Genomic DNA, 20,385 nt, shown 5'->3' on the forward strand with positions numbered 1-20,385 from the left:
CTGACCCAAACCGTTCTAGGATCCTATGATTCAGTGATCCTTTGCCCTTGGAGCCCAGGCTGGTCTCCCCCAGCCAAGCTGCATGGGGGCAGTGTAGCCACTACAGTCCCTGCAGTCCCCGTGAAGGAACTCCCTTTTCCCACAGCTGTCGGGGAAAGCCCGCCGGGCTCATCCCCCTCACGCGGGGTCCCCGCCCCGAGGCGATGCCGCCATGGCGCCCTCGGGGCTGTGCCGTGAGGGGGCGCTGCGGGGCCGCGCCCTTCCCTTCCCTTCCCTTCCCTTCCCTTCCCTTCCCTTCCCTTCCCTTCCCTTCCCTTCCCTTCCCTTCCCTTCCCTTCCCTTCCCTTCCCTTCCCTTCCCTTCCCTTCCCTTCCCTTCCCTTCCCTTCCCCTCCCCTCCCGCCGCCATGGCGCCCTCGGGGCTGTGCCGTGAGGGGGCGCTGCGGGGCCGCGCCCGCCCCTCCCCTCCCCTTCCCTTCCCTTCCCCTGCCCTCCCGCCGCCATGGCGGCCTTGCGCCGCCACCGCCGCTTCCTCGGCGGCTTCGTCTGCGGGGCCGCGGCCGGGGCCGCGTCGTCCTGCTGGGCTACGTGGCGGCTCCTCCGCAGCCAGAGCCAGCCGGAGCCGGGCCCCGGGCGGGCCCCAGCACAGGGTAAGAGCCGCGGGCGGTGGGGACCGCGCGGGCGGGCGGCCCGGCGAGGCGGGAGCGGCCGGTTCAGCGCGGTCCCGGGTCCCGCAGCCCCGCTCCCCACAGTCGCTTCTGTCCCCTAAACTCTTTCCTTCCCCTCAGAAGCGCCTTTTCCCTCCTTCTCCCATTCCCTGAATGCCCAAATTCTGCCGGGAGATCGTGGGGTACCTTCGTACCTGCGGCGGGCTGAGTGGGGAGGAGGTTACTTGGGGATGCTGGGCTGTAGCTTGTAGTTAACAGTGCTTCCCTCTGCACCTGCTCACGGCAGAGTGTTGGTGGCAGGAGAGGAATGGGCATTTCGTTTTAAACACTCATTTCGGGTCAGACCATAACTAAATTTCAGCTGTTGCTGCCCTGCATGAGCCGAGGCTCGTTTATCAAGTCTGGGGTCTGGTGGGGTTCAGGTGCGGGAAGAGATGTTTGGGGCACCTGAGGGAGTGAATGGTTTTCTCCACAGCCTCAAGGCTTTAAAACTACCGGATTGTTGGAAAACAGAGGAAGAATGGCTCTAAAAACATGAGTTGCTGTTGGACAGATGGCTGGAGAATGAACAAGACAGTAAGATGGATGTAAATATTCCTCCGTGAGAAAAAAATATTGCTTGCAAAAATAATGAAAATTCAGAGAAGCTTTCATTCGTTGAGCAGAATGTAAGCGTTCCCAGAGAGGGCAGGACTTGCTTGTGCCCAACTTGTAAATCTCAGTTTGTGAGGAATTTGATTTTCAGCTCCAAAGGGTGAAATTTATGTGTTGATCTCCTGTGTCTGTAACTCCTTGTTGCCTGATTTGTCCCAACACATCTGAGAGCTTTTCTTCTGTGGAAAGAAAACGTCTCATAGTTTTTCTTCTGCCTTCTGTAGGCATTAGAGTAGTTAGGTGACTTAGTCCTAGAGCTGAGATCCTCATGTTAAAACATGATGAGAACCACAACTATTTTGGCAGATGAGAGTTTCACTGTATAGCTCTCTTAATATATTTTAGGTCTTAATTGTAGCTGTAACCTCAAGTAATTCCCTATTCAGTAGGTTTACACCCACTGAGATTTTTTTTTTAGTGTCCCATTTATTATCACATTTCATCTTTGGATGGTTTTCTGTTTATTTTTTCCTTAGAACCAATAGAAGAGGCTCTGCTGGAAAGATATGGATTTCCTGAGGCTGGAACAGAGACCAGATGTTACACAAATCATGCACTGTCTTATGACCAGGCAAAACGGGTGCCTAGATGGGTGATTGAACACATTTCAAAACAAAAGATGCTGGGTATGTAGATGTTTATTTGTTGCAGTAATAAGCAGACAGGACTCAGGTTCTTCATGCAGAAAAGCCAATCTTTAATGTTACAGCCCATTTTTATACAGTTTTCAAGACCTCATGTATAACTCTTAATTGGTTCATAACTTTCTTGCCACTCAGTTCATTGGTTAGTAAATGGCATTTTACATGTCCATCAAATTTCTCTACTCCTGCATAGTTTACATATTTTGTTCACTGATTCCCATGGGACAGACTTTATGTTTTTGCAGGTGTGGAGGGTTCTGTTACCAGAATAGATTGTTGTGCTAACTGACTTTCTTATGATTTTTTCACATGGGAAGTTACAAGGTAACTGCTAGCTTAGCTACAGTAGCAGGGCCTAAACCATATTTTATAAGGGCTTTCTTTTATAATATCTCTACCTGTATGCAACATTTATCTCCTTACATTTGTGATGCTCTGAATGACCTTTGCTGCTCACAGAAGGTGCACCCTGGAGCAGTCAGGGAGAAAAGTCCTATAGTGATCTCAGGGAGGGAAGCTCAACTTGAGTTTTTATAACAGGAATGGAGAGAAGATGAAACAATGAAAATTAACCTTTCCTTACTTGATTTGGATCTGCAAAGTTGCTGGAGTGCATAAAAATGGATCCTGCTTCCTTAGCAGTGGAGTTAGTTCTGAGGTCCAGTTTATGTCAGTGGTAGGCAGAGCTTTTAACGTACAGATCTTAGAGATTTGCTCAGAATGGGAGGAGAATGTCCATTTGTCAGATAAAAACTGAGCAAAGGGCATCAACAATCGTTCAGAGCTAGGTGGGGCATTACCTCCTCACTGCAGCCATTATTTACTCTGATACAGTTCTCATACTCTCTCCCCTGTTCTTTATGCAAGACAGAGGCTCAGTGATTTTTTGCTGTCAGTGGTGAACGAAATATGAGTGGTATACAGTCATTGTAAATTAAGTTTATAGCATTAGTTCAGTTTTTATAAGGCAGATTATTAGTAATGGAGGTAACCATGTATCTGTAAAATGCTTTATGAAAGCAATAGCCCTCTAAATGTATCTAAATCACTGTCTTCAAATTACCTTTCAGAATTAAAAGCAAGATCTTGAAAACATTATGACCAACCCCTAAGTAGCATCATTGATCCCCCTTCTTTCTGAGAAGAAAATATTAATTTCAGGCTTACTTTCAAGTGGGCCTTAACAGCTGAATTGTTAAAATGCTTTCCAAATTATCAGATGCAACTAACTTGCAAGTTGAAATTAAGCATCTTGAGGCATTCAGTTCTGATTCATGTCTGTAGCTACTCGAATTGAGATTTGAGGCAGATCTGTTTTGTTTGGGGAAGACTGAAAAGTCATGATGCAAAACCCCATATATTTTATTGGCAAGCAAGAACTTAAATATTTAAAACACATTGCAGAAAGAAATTAACATTACCTGTAAATGAGATGTACAGAATTCAAATTAATCTACGGAATTCTTAAGCATGGGTCGTCTGGCAAGATATGGCAGAATGAGATCTTTTTGTCTCGTGATTATGATGGTTTCCTGATAATCTGACCATTTAGTGTGTTGTTCTTCAGGTGATGCAGATCGAAGGCACTGTAAATTCAGACCAGACCCTAACATCCCTCTCATGTTCAGTGCTGTCAATGAAGACTACCTTGGCAGTGGATGGTCGCGAGGACACATGGCACCAGCAGGAGATAACAAATTTTCAACAGTAGGACTTTTTTCTCCCATCTTTTTAATTTGTGCTTATCGGCTGGAAAGGGTCAGCAGACCCTTAGAAGTAATGTGCAGTGTTCCTTTTGCAGTTTGTTTTGAGGTGGAGCGTGATGTCATTATTGATGCACAGAGCTGGATATGGAGTTACAGGGTCTATTCATGACTGAGCAGTGTAGGATGCTCTCACAGTCTGCTTCAGGCATCTAAATCAGGTGCATGCTCTGATGACATACCTCTCTTCATTAAATCACACCTACATCAGCTTGTTTGGCAGAGATGATGTCTTGAACAGCGTGGTGTTAAGCAAGTTTTCTCAGCCTTTTGCATGTCACATTGTCTACCTGTAAAATGAAGATGATAACCTTCACCGAGAAAACCCTGCATGTCTTCAAAGCTCAGTTAAAGGGAGACAGGGACAATGATGTCATTGTGGCCAACAGCTGCTGAGATATTTAAGGCTAGATTGGGCACAGCAAAGATGCTGTTAAGTACTGTTCTGTATTGACAAGGGGATTGCCTGGATGATTTAAAAGGCTTTTTCCTTCCTTGCAATGTGTATGAGGTAAATTAGACCCTTTTGCCACAGTTCTTTCAGTCTATAAAATGTCTTCACCTGCCATTTATTCAAGCTGTAAGAGAAGCATGCCTTAATGCCTTGGCTGACTTACAAAGCAGCCTTGAATTTATTGGATCCTCTTGTGAAATGTGCCTAATGCAGCAATTTGTTAATTAAGAAGCAGTCTGAATTTGTATTTCTCCAGGCAGATAGTATTCAGTGGGCTGGAGTGACAGCACAGTGGCATGTGGTAAATGAAAGAATCAGTAGTTTTATTTCTATTGGAAATGTCTTTGTTGTAATTTATTTCTGATATCTGGGGTATTTTTGCTGGTCAGCTCCCTGTGCACAGAAATCCTGGACCTGGTTTGAAATGCAGTGAGATGATACAGTCTTTCAAATATAGGATTATAAAAATTGTATTTCGCAGTCTAATTCGTGGAGGTAGTGTTTGCTCATTATCCTGAAGAGTTCTGTCAGTCCCATCACCTTGCAATAGTAGTATGTGAAAAATATTGACAAATACAGGACCTGTGAAAATTCTGGATTAAGATCTTGGAATTTTTTCTCTCTGTATTTCCATGTGTATGTCTAGTGATTTATCACCAGGTCCTTCACCTCTGGAGGTATGTAAGCTTCTGTTCAGAGATGTTTATGACACTTCTACAAGATGAAATTAAGCAGATATATGGATGTTTGACCATTATGGTCTCATAAATCATTTCATTGCCTTTATGTTATGTATGTGTAAAATATTGATGAGTATATCTAATAAAACTTTTTCTTGTAAAGGAAAGAAAAAGTTACCCATTAAGCAGTCAAATAAATGAAAAGCATGCTTGAAAATGTCCTTCCCATTCAAAATGAAAAATGACTAGTTGCTTTCAAAGACATTACCAAAATGACACTGGGTGATAGTAATTCCTGTGCCTCTAGAGCTGGACATTCTCATGCTGTTTCTGCCAGGAAAAAAATAATAGATAACTTTGCAAGGTTTCACCTCAGTTGTGCACCTCTTAATCCTAAATAATTTTGTAGGTGTTTTGACTTAGGCTTTTCTGATTTTCTGTGTTAATAGATGTTAAAACTAAACTAGAAATGGGATTCTGATCCACAAACTGCTAAAATCTGTCTTCAGCTTATGAATGTCTCAGTGAAATTACAGTATTTTCTTTCTCTATGCAGAGAGCTATGGCTGAAACGTTTTATCTGTCTAACATTGTGCCTCAGAATTATGAAAATAATGCTGGGTTTTGGAACAGGTGAGAAATTACTTGTACGTAAACTAAGTGAAAAATACCAGGCAGCAGCATAAATCAAAAATGCTTTATTTTTAAAGGTTCTTCACATATTTTAGAGCAGTGTATCTGTAGAGGTCGTAGGAGCTTTCTCTGAAATGAAAGGCAGCTCAGTTCTCTCAGTGAAAGAACAGTATAGTGACTACTTCAGTTCTTCATTCAGTCAAACTGTCAAGGACATTTATTTAAAATAGACAAAATAATTTCTTCTGGCAGATGTGAAGTAAAAGTACCAGGCTTAACTGTGCTTAAGAAAGTTTGAGCAGAAGCAAGGAGAGGGTTTAGATCTTCCTTAAAGAAGCACTTGCAGTGTGAGAGTATTCCCATGTCTGTGTGTGGATGTTGGTTCCCTTTGAATTGGAGAACTGAGCGCTCCCCACTGAGCCATCACTCTTCAGGTCTGAGGTGTTCCTTCAGGTCCTGGCTCCCAAGGAGCAGTCAGGCAGGGTCTCTGCCACTTGTGAGTGCTGACTGGATTGACTTTGAGGTGGAGTGGTTGATAAATTTAAACATGCTTCAGGTAAGAATTTATTCTTCCTTTCCTTTGAGCAGAGAACATAGCATTCATCCAGTGCTTCTTGCATAGGATTTAGAGAGTGTGAAGGCTCAGAAACAGGAGAGGAAAATGATAGATCTCTCAAGGTTCACTCAAGGGAAGGTCAGCAAAATTATATACAGTGTTGTAATAAAAGTCCATCAAAACTGCATCATCATTCATCTGCACATTGCTTTCCTGTTTTACAAGAATGTGTATTAAATCAGATGAGCCATTCAGTAAGGTTATACTGTTTTATAGAAAAATAAAATGCCACAACATTTTAAGAGGGTTTTTTTTTCTTTTTTTAATAACTCAAGTGTTTGAGCATAAATTTTCCTTATACCAAAGCTAGGCATTTGTATCAATTCAAGGTAAGAAAACCCTCTTTGTTTCCCCTAAGCAGGATTTCTGCCTAATCAGGAAATCATGGGGAGCATTTGAAAATTTCCTCTGGCACTATCAACCCTGCAATTTAAGCAATTATTGCCACTTTTCCCCAACCCCAGCACCCTGTTCCCAGAATTTAAATGCATGAAAAGCAGCGATACCACTTTTTTTTGTCAGTGTTTTCTTTAATAATAAATATTTTTAAGGATACCGTATTTCACATGTGTTGCATCCTTTCCTAGTTTCAATATTCTCTTGTTTTAGTTACTTGCTTCTTGACTTGTGTTCTGAGGTGCAGGCAGACAATGCAGCTTAGTTAGTATAAGTGTCTGTTGTTTTCTAAAGAGTTGTTTGCTCTGCTGCCTTGTGTTTTTGCTGGTTTCCCAGTTCCAGCTTTGGTAGTAGCCTGATTGTGGTGAGTCAGTTTCATTTGCCAGCCCAGTAAAAAACTGATTCTCGTTTTGTTTTGCTTGGTTATGTTTCTGCCATGTTGGAAGATTGGATCAACTCATGAGGTGATTTCTAGAACCAACATGGAAGATGGATTAGGAATGGTCAGATGGGACAGACAAGGGGAACAATAGGAAAGGGTAGAGCAGAACCATAATCATCCAGCAAGCTGTTAATAATACACTGCTGGACTGGCTCCATGGTGTGCTCTAACTCCACCTTAGTATCCCTCATTCTCTTTCAACTGATATTTAACTGTTTCTGTCTTGTTTTGAGTGTCATGGTTTTGATTTCATGGTCACTGTAATCTGACTTCTGTCCCTCCCACCACCAAAAGCAGTTTGCTCCCTAGCTGCATTTATTCCCATTCTTTCCAGGTAGTGTTTGTATTTCCCTGCCATGAGACAGCCTGAGGAGCTGGTCTGCTTGGAGGAAAAGCTGATGAACAGTAGGAAAAGAATTCACTTGTAGTCAATGTTTTGGTGTATCACATGAAGAAAGGGCTCATTTTTGCTCATTCTCATTTGTGTGGCTCATTCTTGGTGATTTAACTCACTAACCCAACACAAAAGCAAAAAAAACCCTAGTTTTGTTCAGGGTTGTTGGCAGATAAAGAATGTTCAAGTGGCCCAAGGGAAAAATGTAAGGAACAGGAATTAGTGAAGGGGGTGCAACCTCCCCCTTTCAGCGGCAGCCAGGTTAGCTGGGATAATCTGTTTTATACTCTGTATGTCCATTTGTGTGAAGTGCAGCTCTTGCCTTTGTAGAGGACCAATGCCTGCTCACTGTATTTGATTTCTGTAACAGTTGGCCTGTTAGATCAAAGATGTGCTATATTCATAGAATTATTTGGATTAGAAGGAACTTTAAATATAACCTAGTTCCAACCCGCTGCCATGGACAGAGACACCTTCCCCTGGATCAGATTGCTCAAGAGCCCATCCAACCTGGCCTTGTTAATCTTTGGTTTTCTGTAAAATAGGTGTGATACAGGAACCTTCTTATTTGAGAAATATTATGTGCTGTAAACTGAATCAGTTTAAAAAGCAAAAATATGGTAGTATTCCTGGAGTTACTACTTTATTTTTGAACAGTTTTATATCTGTAAAAAAACACAGTAGAGTTAGTGGAAATGGCAAACAGAAACTGGAACTACAGAAATGCTGTGTTGCAGGACTTTGATTCCTTGGGAATAAACTCACAAATCCAATAATATGAAACCTTTCAAAGTAAAAATGCCTCAACTTGCTGCTTGGAACAATTCTATTTATCTAATCCCAAGTGACCACCAACAGTATATTTCTAGTGTCAAGTGTGGGAGTAAGTAGAGAACTCAGCTATTCAGACATGTGCTAAGGCTGCAGAAACCATTTTCAGACGTGTGCAGCCACACATGTCTATCTGTAAATGAATGAACCTTATTTACAGAGGACAAATGGGAAGCAGGACTTGGCCTACATTTTACCTTCTTTGGCTTGTGAATCACTCAGATGAATCTGGAAAAATGCTCCCTGTCAGTAGTTCACCCTTCCCTTCATAGTGTGTCTCAAAGATTAAATCTTCCCAGCTGACTTTTCCCTATCTGACAAATATGTTCCAGAATGGAAATGTACTGTCGGGAATTGACTGAGAGATTTGAAGATGTTTGGGTTGTTTCTGGACCTCTTACCTTGCCTCAAACAGATGGTGATGGAAAGAAGAGTGTTACTTATCAGGTATGTATATATGTTGCTGGGATAATAGTGCAGTAGTACTTATTTATTTAAAATAGATATCATAACTTAATAAAACAAAAGCTGAGCATCTTAATACAGGCAAAATGTATAAAAATGTGCAATACTTGTTGGGACAAGATTAGCAGAAGGGTTACATCTTGCCTGTACTTGAAAAAGCATAATTTTAAAATAATTTGTTTATTTACAGAGATCTATTTCAAGTCCACAGTCAGCAGTAGAACTGTTTATCTAGTCAGAGTCAGTGGGGTTTGCTAATGCAGAGGCATCTATTTGATCAGTTTCTTCATGTGCTTTAGAAACAGTGGAGTGCCAGGGTAGGATGGGTCTCTCAAAACTCTACAGGATATTGGAGTGTCAGTGCTCTGTAAATTTCACAAGCAGTTGTTTGCTGCTACACCATAGGCATCTCTTGGATGAGGCCTTGCAGCTGAGATTCTGAGCATGCCAGAGTCACTTGGAAGACTTCACTCAAGTGCAGTGTCAATGGTACTGATACTCCCCTTCTTTTAGCCCCTTCTTTTTATTACCTGCTTAAAATACTCTGAAGATTCATCATGCACAGTCTGTAGAAACCATCACTGACAGACAGATGGGACAGGCTATGAAGTTGAGAAGTGAATTTATTGTTGCTTACCCAGAATTAATCTTAGTAGGGTTGTGTTCAGAGATCTGTAAGATTTGAGCATGGTAAGTTATTCAAGGGAGCGTTACCTTCTGCCCCCACTGCAATGAGATATTATTGCTATTTGCAGTTGTAGATGAAAGCTGGCCTAATGCAAATAATAAATGCTGCATTTTGCACCTCTTGAAAAAAAAAACACTTTTCCTTGAAAATAAGTAGTTGGATCAACTGCAGCTTCAGCTTGTGAGCTATTCAGCTTCCAACCAGTTCTCTGAGGAGCAATGGATGAGTTTGCTGAAACAACCCCATATTTCACAGGGATGGGAGAGGCACAGAAGGGAGAGATGTTCAGCTCTCAACACTGACTTGTTTAGCAGTAAGAGTTAGGCACTATTTCTCCTTTATAAATACACAGCTGACTTTTGATTGAACTTGGAACTCAGTCATGACAGAATATGATTTTTCCCATTTGCTTTTACCTTTTTACTTCTTGAGAAACTGTCCCTTATGTCCCCAGCCACACATGTCAAACCTTGACTGTCACAAAATCACAGCTTGGATTTGGGTTTGTTATTTTTGGGGGGAGTTATGCATATGAAAGTGCAGTAGTAATAAGTTACCTTCTTCATGTTTAGTGGCAGTTCCAAACTTCAGCTCTCACCACGTCTTTGTGAGAGAGGTGCAGGCTGTGCTCATTTTTCAAGTGGATAAATAAGCCATGCTTAAGGGGTATGACCAATGCCAGATGATAAATTAGCAGCAAAGCCAGCTTTAGGTTGGCAATCATCCTGTGCCACCCACGGGTGCTCACTTCACCATTGCCCCTTCTACTTTCCAAGCCTTCCTCTGCCTTTCTTTTGTCTGCCAGCACTGATGACTGTCAGAGCCTTCCACAGAGTGCTTGATTACCCAGTGCAATAGCAAACCATCCATACTGGGTTTACTGGGCTGGTTTTGTACTGCTGTAGAAAGATTGAGGCAGCACACAGAGTAGTCCAGTGCTTCCTGGTGATGGCATGAGATATGTCCCGAAGCACACAGCTGGGAGCAGGAGGGAGATGTTCCCTCTCAACAATCTTCAGCTGAGCATTTGGCTTCCTGTCACTCAGAATGGTACAGAGTTCTCCAGGCTTACTCATGGTTTGCTGGGATTTGCTGCCTTGTAGCTGTCAGGGTATTGCATTTATTTTTCATCCTTAAAAATATATATTCGTCTTACATAGCAAAGAATTAAAAATCCTGAGCTGACTTGAACATTTTATAAGTGGAAATCATTTCCAGGAAGAACTTAAATCATTTATCAACTGCATCTATCAATGGCTTCACTTTAATCTTGCTCTGAACGCGTCTCTCTCCCATTCTTCTCTAGAGAAAGTGTTTACTTAGAAGAGGAAGATTGCATTTTCTGAAAAATGATTGTCATTCTCAGTCTTGGTTTTGAAATGTAAATTTTAGTATTCCACAGATAAAAATCAGAGCAGACACTGCATCTTACTGGCTTTATTCAAAATAACTTGATACCTGGATACATTGGTGACATAATAGTGGCACAAAATGCCCACATTGTTGTGCTTGTGATCTCATTCAGTTCTTGTCTTTTGTCTTCATCATCTTTGGGTTTGATGACAACACAGATCTTTTAGGAACGTTTTACCAGTTTTGGTCTCACTGTGAACTGAAGTTCAGTGTGGGATTGAAAATGGTGAAGTAATGGTGTTCTTGTTTGTTTGTCACCACTTTTTCACATTCATAAATTCTTTTACTCAGCTTCCTGCAGTAAGAGTCATTATGTAAATTGATTTTTACTTAAGTTCAGATAATGGTGTCTCCAGGTGGGAAAAGTAAAATAATGATTCTCTGGGGTTTTTGTTTGTTTGTTTAAAGTATTAGATTGTTTGATTTGAGTCCTCTAAATAAATACAGGCAGAGAATGTTGGGGTTCTTTTATTTTGAAATTTGTTCATAGCTTAAGTTTTTGTGCTTTGCATTGCAGTTGTACTTTGAGGAGAGAGATGTCAGAGTAGAGGGGTGTGTTTGGTTTATTTGTTTGTTTTTTCTTTTATGAACACATACACTTAGAGGAGGAAACACAACATGTCAAAGCACTGAAGAGAAGTTCTTTTCAAATACAAACCTTAGATATAATTGCAGTCATTGCCATTGATTTTGGTAGTCTGGGATTCTACCCCTAAAGGAAGAACATTAATGGTTGTGAAGGGAAGGAATCTCTTAGCTGTCTTTCAGAATGAACTCAGTAGAGTTCACACAAATTACTTCAGACTGAAAGGGGTTTTAGTCTTCATTGTTTGGGCTTGAGAAGCTGATGTGAGAAGATGTCCTTTCCTTTGTCCGTGCTGTTCAAGGAGAAGTGCTGCAGTACACACCAGAGTGCTGAAACTCACAACCTGTAATCTGCCAATGCCACTGTTAAGGCTCAGCTCCTCTCTAATGTTTTTGCTCTCTCAGACAGAGCTGTGAAAAGGAAAAAAGGAAAACACTGAAGTGCTACAGTGAATGTGTCTGCATTGATTTGTTTCAGATCCTCTCTTCAATCTTAGTTTCCTTGTTTTTGGCTAAAGGAGTGGTGAAATATGTATCCATGGTTTTACATGCTAGTGTTTTTCTCATCAAACATCCAAAAAGGTTATTTTTAGATCACTATAGAGGAGAAACAGAGCATCAGTCATGGCTTTGTTCCCAGTCCTGCTTGGACTCTGGTACCATTTGCTCTTTAATTCCAGAAAGGGAATTAACCTTGAACTCCTTAGATGCTAGCATTGTTCTGTCTATTGGCTGAACTTGTGATATCCTCAGATATGTTCTGTCATTTCATCTGTCTCCAGCGGAGATTTTTATTGCAAAGAGTAGACTGATGATCGTGCTTGGTATCTGAAAAACATATTTTGAGAATATATGTAGAATAGAATGCCAACAGGAAAAATCTGTTCTGTGTCATTGGAGAGGCAGATGCAGGTTTTTCATCTTTGTCCAGATCAAATCAAAATGACATTGTCTTGTTTTATACATTACTGCTAACCAGTGATTGTCACTTTAGTGATTTTCCTCTGTCAGCAGATTTGGAGTTTCAAATACAAATTTTGCAATAATTTACTACATCATGCTCAGTGCTCCACCCTCCCCATTCCCAAGGCCATCCCAGTGAATGCTAATTTAAGAAGAATTAGCTGTGGCTGGCAAATGAAAATACAGTTTAGATAACATTTTGTTTGTTGTTTGAAAAAGACATTTTAATGTACTTTTTACTGATACACGAGATTCATACTGGAATCATGTTTGCTGTTTAATTTTCTAAATTTAATCACCAGGCTGGGCCAGAGAGGCACAATAACCATTCCAGAAGGTACAGTTGTCATCTCTTTCTGTGACAAATTACTGGGAGACAAATTGCTGTCTCAAATACGAGATGATACTTTATGGTTTTACCCAGTTAACTTTCAGAACTAGTAGAGGTTGTCTGCTACTGAGATACTATAGGGGAAGGAATGCTTGTTAAAGGAGGAAATAAACCTGGGAATTATTCCTTGTTTGTTGGCTGCTCCAAGTGGTCCCAAGGTTACAGAGATTCCTACTGGATGCAGGTCCATTATAGGTGTCCCATAAACATTATGGAAAAGGTTCAGTCTTAGATCAGCTGGTGTCAACCAGCAGAGCTCTGTCAGGCCTAAATTTAGATGTGAGGTACAAAAGAATGGACTAGACACTGGGTTAAAGGGGGAGGAGAAGAGACACTGAAGGTGCAGGAGAGGTCAATTGGGATTGCTGTTATTTAGCACTGTACCCATCCTGAAGGTTATGCTGTTACAGGAAGAGGGGTGTTAAGGACTGTGGTGGATTCTTGTTTAAGTTAGTCTAAGTGAATTCTGTGGAAGCAGTAGTCTGTCATCATGTAAATACAGTTTGTTACCTACATGATATATATGCATAACCTCTTTATTAAAGAAAAATAAAAAGGGGTTAGGACATCTGTCTTTTAATGTCATAACTGTATTCAGGAACAGAGGGGTTTTTTTTTTCCATCTATTTTCTTTTTTTCCTTCCCTTTTTAGGATTGCCAAATGATTTGGCAATAGCAATCAGACCAGCCATAACAAATTAAATTTTCCTGAAGTACATACATTTGCATTTTGGAGTGTTTGGCTGTGCAGATTGTTACTATGATTTTTATCTGTAGTGTTTTCTGGTTTGTGTGTTGCTAGGTCTGCCTTCACACTCCTCAGTTCTTCTCAGTGCCATCTGACAGAGCTCTCTCAAATATTGGGGAAAAAAACACTTGGCAGAATCATTGCTGCCTAACAAAGCCAGAAGGAACTTGAGTGGAGGCAGTTAATGCTGTCACAATGATTGAGTAAATAAAGTTACACTGATAGTAAATGGAATGTTTTGTACTGCCAGAAAGTCTGTTCCTATACAGAATTCAGTATCAAATTATAACAAAGCTCTGGGTTGTCAAACTCACTGTTGTCATGTGGGGTCACATGAGCAGGAATGATGTTATACCTACAGTGAAAGAACTGATGGATCTGGTCAGTATCATGCTTGGGGGACAGGAATGATTCCTTGAATTCTGTCCACCAAGAAATGTGATGGAAGTGTTAATTTTGCTACTGCCAGGTGGAGGGGGAAGGACTCTGTCACGGGAGCTAGGTGTGCTTCTTTTCAGACAGTTCTGTTTGCAGTTCTGCCTCGGTTCTAAACTCAGGTTAGAATTTCACAGAGAGTGAAGAAACAGCTACTGGAGTGTCTAGGGAATTTCTGGAGCTGACATTTTTAAGTATTTGATGGTGGTACCATCCGATGCAAGGACTCTGCAGTGGGTGCTGGTGGTTAAGACATGATTGAGAGTGATTTCTATTTGCCAGGTTCTGAGGGAGTCATGGATAATTGACAATCCAGAGCTGGCTCTCGCTGATGAAGGGCTCCTTAGTCCCTTCTGCTGATTCTGTGCACGGTGGATTTTCAGTTTCTGGTCACTAGGTGGCAAAATTCCACTTTTGGATTCAGGAGACTTTTCTTTTAAAAATGTTCCGTGCCCTTGCAGTGGAAGATAATTTTTTTTGCAGTCTGGGAAGCTGTAACAAGTCCAGTGAAAAATTAAAATTTGATAACATTAGTTTGTGTTTAGAAGTTCCACGCTGTATCGCTCTGTTTTCTTCTCATATAATCTCAGCTGTTCTGCCATTAGACTTCTTATATTCCTTTTCACCTGTTCTTGGAGTTTTCTATCTCATAAACTCCAAACTGACATTTTTAGGGACTGCCTTGTAATTTATCTGATTACCACCATGAAGGTGGCATTAGTTAATGCCAGATACTTAAGCTTACTGTTGATGCCATTAGCAAATGTCTTCATTAATTATTTTGATATTTAAGGACTCCACAGGTATTATCAAATTTGCTTCCTCTGTTTTTAAAATCTGCAGTCAAGAACAGGATTTGGCCAAAATTGGGAGGAGAGCCAAGCTTAAAACAAATCCTCATCCAATGATTTGGCTGTGAGACTGGATTTATCAAAGCTCTCTGAATTCTCTCAGGTTTAAGAAATGTTCTGCCCTTATCTGTCCCTGAGAGCTCTTTAGGTTTCTTTTACAACTGCTTACCAACACATTGGTTGTTTTAGTGATATGTAAACAATTCTGAATGTCAGGAATTGCACACATTTTAATGGCCTGCCCTCATGGCAGCTGTCCATGTTTAATTGGGCTTTGAGAAGAATAACAAATTCACACACACTTGAGGAATGTTAGTAACAATGTCAGTAATGATAGAAAAATAATAAGCACTGCTCTGAAAATGACATTATGATAATGTTCCATTATTAGGAGGTACGAGTTCAGTCAAAGAAACGAAACAAAACTGAAAGGAATAAGTAGTTGCAAAAATTTAGGGCAATGCACATTTTTACATTGAACTGATAAAGACAGCAAAGCCTCTGAAATTTCACGTTGGTTTTCCAAATGATGATGGGAAAGAAATATATTTAATGCTATAAAAAGAAGGCTTTTAGCTTGAGTGCCTTTTTTTTTCATGTTTCATGAGCCTGTTGAAAATTCGGAAGATTAAGCAAAATTTTATAGCAATAGCAAAATGGGGATTTTCAAAGGATTGCACAAAAATTTGCCTTGTGGGCTGTTACCAACATGGTGTGAAAGCATGTGGGACAGCAGTGATTTCAACAGGCAATTGCTATATTTTCTTGCTTGTATTGGAGCACAAAATTCTTTTTAGAATCACAAATACTCTTAAAAAACTGCTCTTCTTCTCCAGCTGGGACAGAGAGCTGTTTCAGGCCTTGATTTCTGAAAGATCATCTGCTGCCTGTGGATAGACAGGCACAAATCAAAGTCAGCATCTGTGCATGGATAATGTTGAACCATTTTCCAACCTGTTACAATAGGAGCATATGCTCTCTGCCTCTGCCAGGGAAAGCACTGAGATAAATGGGATGGTGCAGATCTGGATAGTGATTGAGGCTGCTGAAGTTTAGGAGGAAAATCCTCTAGGTGGCAATAGGAAATGGAATTGTGGAGTTTGTTTTTCCTACCTCTTTCTTCTATTCCAAATTTCACTTTTGCAGTGTCACACTTCTTTCTCTGGCAGTTGAGTTGGTGGGGGGGGCGGGGGGCAACTCTATGGAAACATTTCTCTGCAGCTTCTCTATTCACTCACATAAACCAGCAAAATGTGGGATATTACAGGGAGTAATGATGGAGATATTTTGCCATGCTCCAGACCTCCATTTCCTTTTTTAACAGAAATCATTAGGTCACACTGCAGAAATTACTGGTGATGCATCCTGTGCATGGTGCACATAAGTGTTAAACTGCAGAAAAAGACTTTTATTCTTAGTCATGCATATTTAGTCTGTCAGAGAAATCAGGCATTGCCCTTTGATGGATGGTGCTCTCCAGCAGAATTAGCTGGGGATAGAACTTTTATACCCTGTTTTGAATTAGGAAGGGACACCTGTGGACACTGCCAGTTTGGGCACCTGAAGATGGTTTTATCTGCTTTAACACTATGAACACTCGGTGAAGTTATTGCAGTAGTAGTTTGCTGCTGTTCAGAGAAATTGGTATGAAACCTGTGCACTACTTAAATTTTATTTAAATTCTCAAAAGAGAGTGTACATGGAACTGAAATGCTACGTAAATTACATACCTGACCATTCCATGTTTGGAATTGAATTCAGATCTACGTTTCTCAAAAGGCCAGCCCTTCCTTCATTTTGAACTAGTCCTCTCTGTTTCTTCTCCTCTCTCTTTCTAGGTGCCCATACTGTGCATAAATGTGCATTATTTTGCATAGAATATATATATTTGCATAATATTACATAAGCACCGGGTCTGTTTTCCCTTAACACCCACTTCAGGCATTCAGCATTTCCATCTCATACCTAACTGTTTTGTGTGCAGCTCTATTCATTCCCCAGCCTCTTTATCCACCCACTCAGCCCTCAGCCTCAATCCCCAGTTCCCTCAGCTCGCTCCACATGCCTTCACCTGTTTGTTTTACATATTCCGTGTACCCCCACTAATTGGAGATCCTTGTGCAGCTCCATCTGTGTGCTCGCCCTTCCTCTGGTCTTTTATGCAGCAGAGCGAGGATGCCGGGATGTGGATGTGAGTGGGAGGTGTGGAGAAGGAAGGAGCTGAGCTGAGGAGGACCTGGTACATATCCATGGATTTGTAATGGGAAAAGTGTGCAAAGAGGCCTGGAAAAGGCCATACTGCGCAGGAATGCTGCAGGTCAGGGGATTGTTGGCCCAGAGAGACACTGAGGACTGGGCTTTAGCCTCACTACTGCCTTCTCTCAGGAGGCTACAGCATCTTCCTCCTCTTCCTCACCTTCCTCCCTGCCCTAGGAATGTGCAGGAGGTGGGATTGCAGTGCAGGCTCTGCAAGCTCCCTGCTCCAGGGGAGAAAAGGAGCCCCAGCCTACTGCCTTTGGCAGTGTCATCACTGGATGCCCTTGGGTGAATATGGAAATATGAACTCCTTACTGTCCCCTTCAGGGATTTTCTTGGCTCCCTCCCTCTCACTCCCAGTATTTTGCAGATACTGCCCAGCTCGATTGCCACTGATCTCCAATAGGTTAAAGCTCCCAGCACCATTCATTTTGTAACTCAGTGTTAACTCACCAGATCCAGCAGTGTGTTGCTGCACTGCTTTTAGTGCATTTGAGCATTACCTGTGCATCAGTCAGTTTTGATTATTTATGGTACTGGTCCTGGGGAGGTGTAGCTCTGGTTTCACATCCACAGAATGCCAAATGCAAAGTGCTTTGACACTCAGGAGCTCTCATTTCCCTATCAACACATCTGTCATCATTGAAAGGGAGAGAAGATTTGGCATAAGGCTTTCATTCCTTAGCCAGTTTCAGTGACTGTTTGATGTCTAGGCAGAGTATTACCTGGGAGAAGGTTGGTGGCATAACCATGACAATTTTTGTAAGAAAACAAAAGCCAAATAATCCAACCACCCCTCAAAAAACCAAAACCCAACCCAACCAAACAAAAAAACCCACAATAAGAACAAACCCACGCAAAACCCCACCCCCTGAAAAAACCCAAGCAATCAAAAAAGTTTAAACTACTGCAAAACTATAAAATAGCCTCATTTAGGGCAAGGGAGGGAGGTATTTTAGAACACAGTAAAGAAATCTAAGAGCATGTGTTTTCCAGACACAGGAGTAATGTTTCTTCTATGTTATTGCACAAAACATGAAAAAAATTTATCAGAGTTTTCCCTTTCTCTTGAAGGTACTTTCTCTGGTTTTGGTCTAACCAATAATACTTTAGGACCAGTCATTTAAAAAACTGGCAACAGAGGTAGAGGACACAAATCACTGAAAGAATTTGTAACTCAAATTTAATTAATATTGAAATAGACCAACATGAATCTTCGTTCAATAGCCACAGGCAAAATTTAATTTTAAAAATGTATTTTCATTTGCAGAAGGGCTGCATAATCAGAAAAAAGTGTGCATAGGAAGTGTTTATTATGTGATTGAGTTATACTCAATATATGAGTGGACAAGGCATGTCTGAACTGTTGACACTTTCAATTAATGTGATAAATACCTGCTTTCCCTGAAATGGTATTTTAACTGTATCTAACAAAAGCTGTCAAAAATTCAAAACAATCAGTCTTTGCTTTTGCAGGTATTGCAAATCCTGGAAACAGCACCAAATTACTGGATTTTATATACAGTATAAAATGTCTTTGTAGTTTTTGTAAGGGATCTGCATCTTTTTCTTCTGTTGCAATTAGAATAAAAGCATGGATTTGAGAAGGGTACTTACAGAAGGGTTATGCAAAACTCAGATTTTCCATGTGTGAGCCTGTTACACTCTCTGAAGATGACAGATTCAGTTCAGCAATAGGAAAGAAACAAAAAAGCCTAATTCAGTGCATGCATGAGCATAACTTTTCGAGTCCCGGAGAGATTACGTTTGCCATCAATAGGTGCATTCACTTGGAGTTATCCCTGGCACAGGGTGGGGTGAGATTCTGAGACTTTATGCACTTTAAAGTGTGAAGCTTTAACAGTCCTGATCCTTCACTCTTGGGCCTCCCCTTAAATCCCTGGATCCTGGTCTGAGTGACACAGGAGGAAACTCAACATGTATGAGCACTGAAGTTGGATTGTAGGGAATTTATGGACGAAATAGGTGCATTTTCTTTGGATAGGCTTCTCTTCCAAGAAGATACCGAGTCACTGAATGTACTTTATATCTGGATCTCCTCAAAAAAATGCTTACTTAGGTAAAGTAGCTTTTAAATGCTACCTGGGTGTGGGTAATAGAGAAAAAAAATAAAAGTCAGTAACTTAGAGTTGATTTGAAATGTATATTAAAACCTCTATGATTTGGAACTGTCAGGTCAGGAACTTTTATTGTATGTTATAATCTAAGTTATTGTAGTTACACAAAGGAGGGGAGCTCCAGAGAGAGGGAACATGAAGATGTGGTGCTTAGGGACATGGTTTAGAGGTGGTCTTGGCAGTGCTGGATTGCACTTGATAATTTTAACGATCTTTTCCAAGCAAAACAATGCTATGATTTTTTATCTGTAACAGCCCTTTCATTTTGGCAGGTAATTGGAAAGGATGATGTGGCTGTGCCATCCCACCTGTACAAGGTGATCCTCGCCAGGCGGAGCAGAACGTCCTCAGAGCCCCTGGTGCTGGGGGCATTCGTGGTGCCAAACAATCCCATAGGCTTCAGCCATCAGCTCGCTGAATTCCAAGTCAGCGTTGAAGACCTGGAAAGAATGTCAGGTTTAGTTTTCTTCCCCCAGGTGGACAAGACCAAAGACGTTAAAAATATCTGTGAGGTGGATACCTGCAAGCTGATGGGCTTCAAGGAATTCACTCTGTACATCACTGCCCGCAAAGTGCAGAGCGCCCGGACACTGCACCGGCTGGAGAAAGCCATGGCAGAGTTACAGGAGGCAGGAATTGAGCCTGATGAGTATCTCCTAAAGCTTTACAGGAAGAAGGAGGAAGAATTGCTGCAGGAAAAACCGGTAGCAACTAGAGAGGGGAGAGCTGGCTGAGTATTCAGGAAGTTGTTTGGGTTTTTGGAAAGGGGAACTGAAGGCAAGCACGAAGACGAGAGCTCCTTGAATCATCCTTTTTTGAGTTGTGAAAACAATAAAGAAATATTTGGAAGCTGATGGGCTTGGAATAATGCTCATTCTTGTGTAACGTGATGCAAACACGTGGTTTGCTGCGCTGCTTAGACGTGGGAAATGTAAATGACCCCTTTCTGGCCTGAGTAGATCACTGGACCTCCAGGAAAGGCTTTGTGCTATTTTCCACCTGGCACGTCAGACTTAGGGTTTGTGTGGAATCCCTTCTAGGAATATCACAAAAATAGACAGTAGACACCTTGGGAGTACAGCTGGAGCATGTTTAAATGGAATTCCACCTGCAAATCTCACTGCAGTGCTGTAGAAGCAATTGTACTTTCTGGAATATTTTGAAAATTAATTAAAAAATATTTAATGCAACACTCTTTTATTAGAGACATGTAAGACAGTCTGGTCTTCCCTTAGTTGTATTAACCAAAACCTCTCCTGATCTTGTGTGCTTTGAATA

The 20,385-nt window shown here is 41.3% G+C and overlaps 1 protein-coding gene across 1 annotated transcript; it reads left to right on the forward strand.

Moving 5' to 3' along the window:
• The first annotated feature begins 475 nt into the window (after positions 1–475).
• On the forward strand, positions 476–19,959 carry EXOG (exo/endonuclease G). The gene is made up of 6 exons (XM_068175222.1): positions 476–649; positions 1,798–1,947; positions 3,533–3,672; positions 5,419–5,495; positions 8,507–8,621; positions 19,380–19,959. The coding sequence occupies exons 1-6, from the start codon at positions 502–504 to the stop codon at positions 19,839–19,841; spliced, it is 1,092 nt and encodes a 363-aa protein (XP_068031323.1). The 5' UTR covers positions 476–501; the 3' UTR covers positions 19,842–19,959.
• Positions 19,960–20,385: the final 426 nt, after the last annotated feature.

This window comes from Anomalospiza imberbis, chromosome 1 (assembly GCF_031753505.1).
Source record: "Anomalospiza imberbis isolate Cuckoo-Finch-1a 21T00152 chromosome 1, ASM3175350v1, whole genome shotgun sequence".
Lineage (NCBI taxonomy): Eukaryota > Metazoa > Chordata > Aves > Passeriformes > Viduidae > Anomalospiza > Anomalospiza imberbis.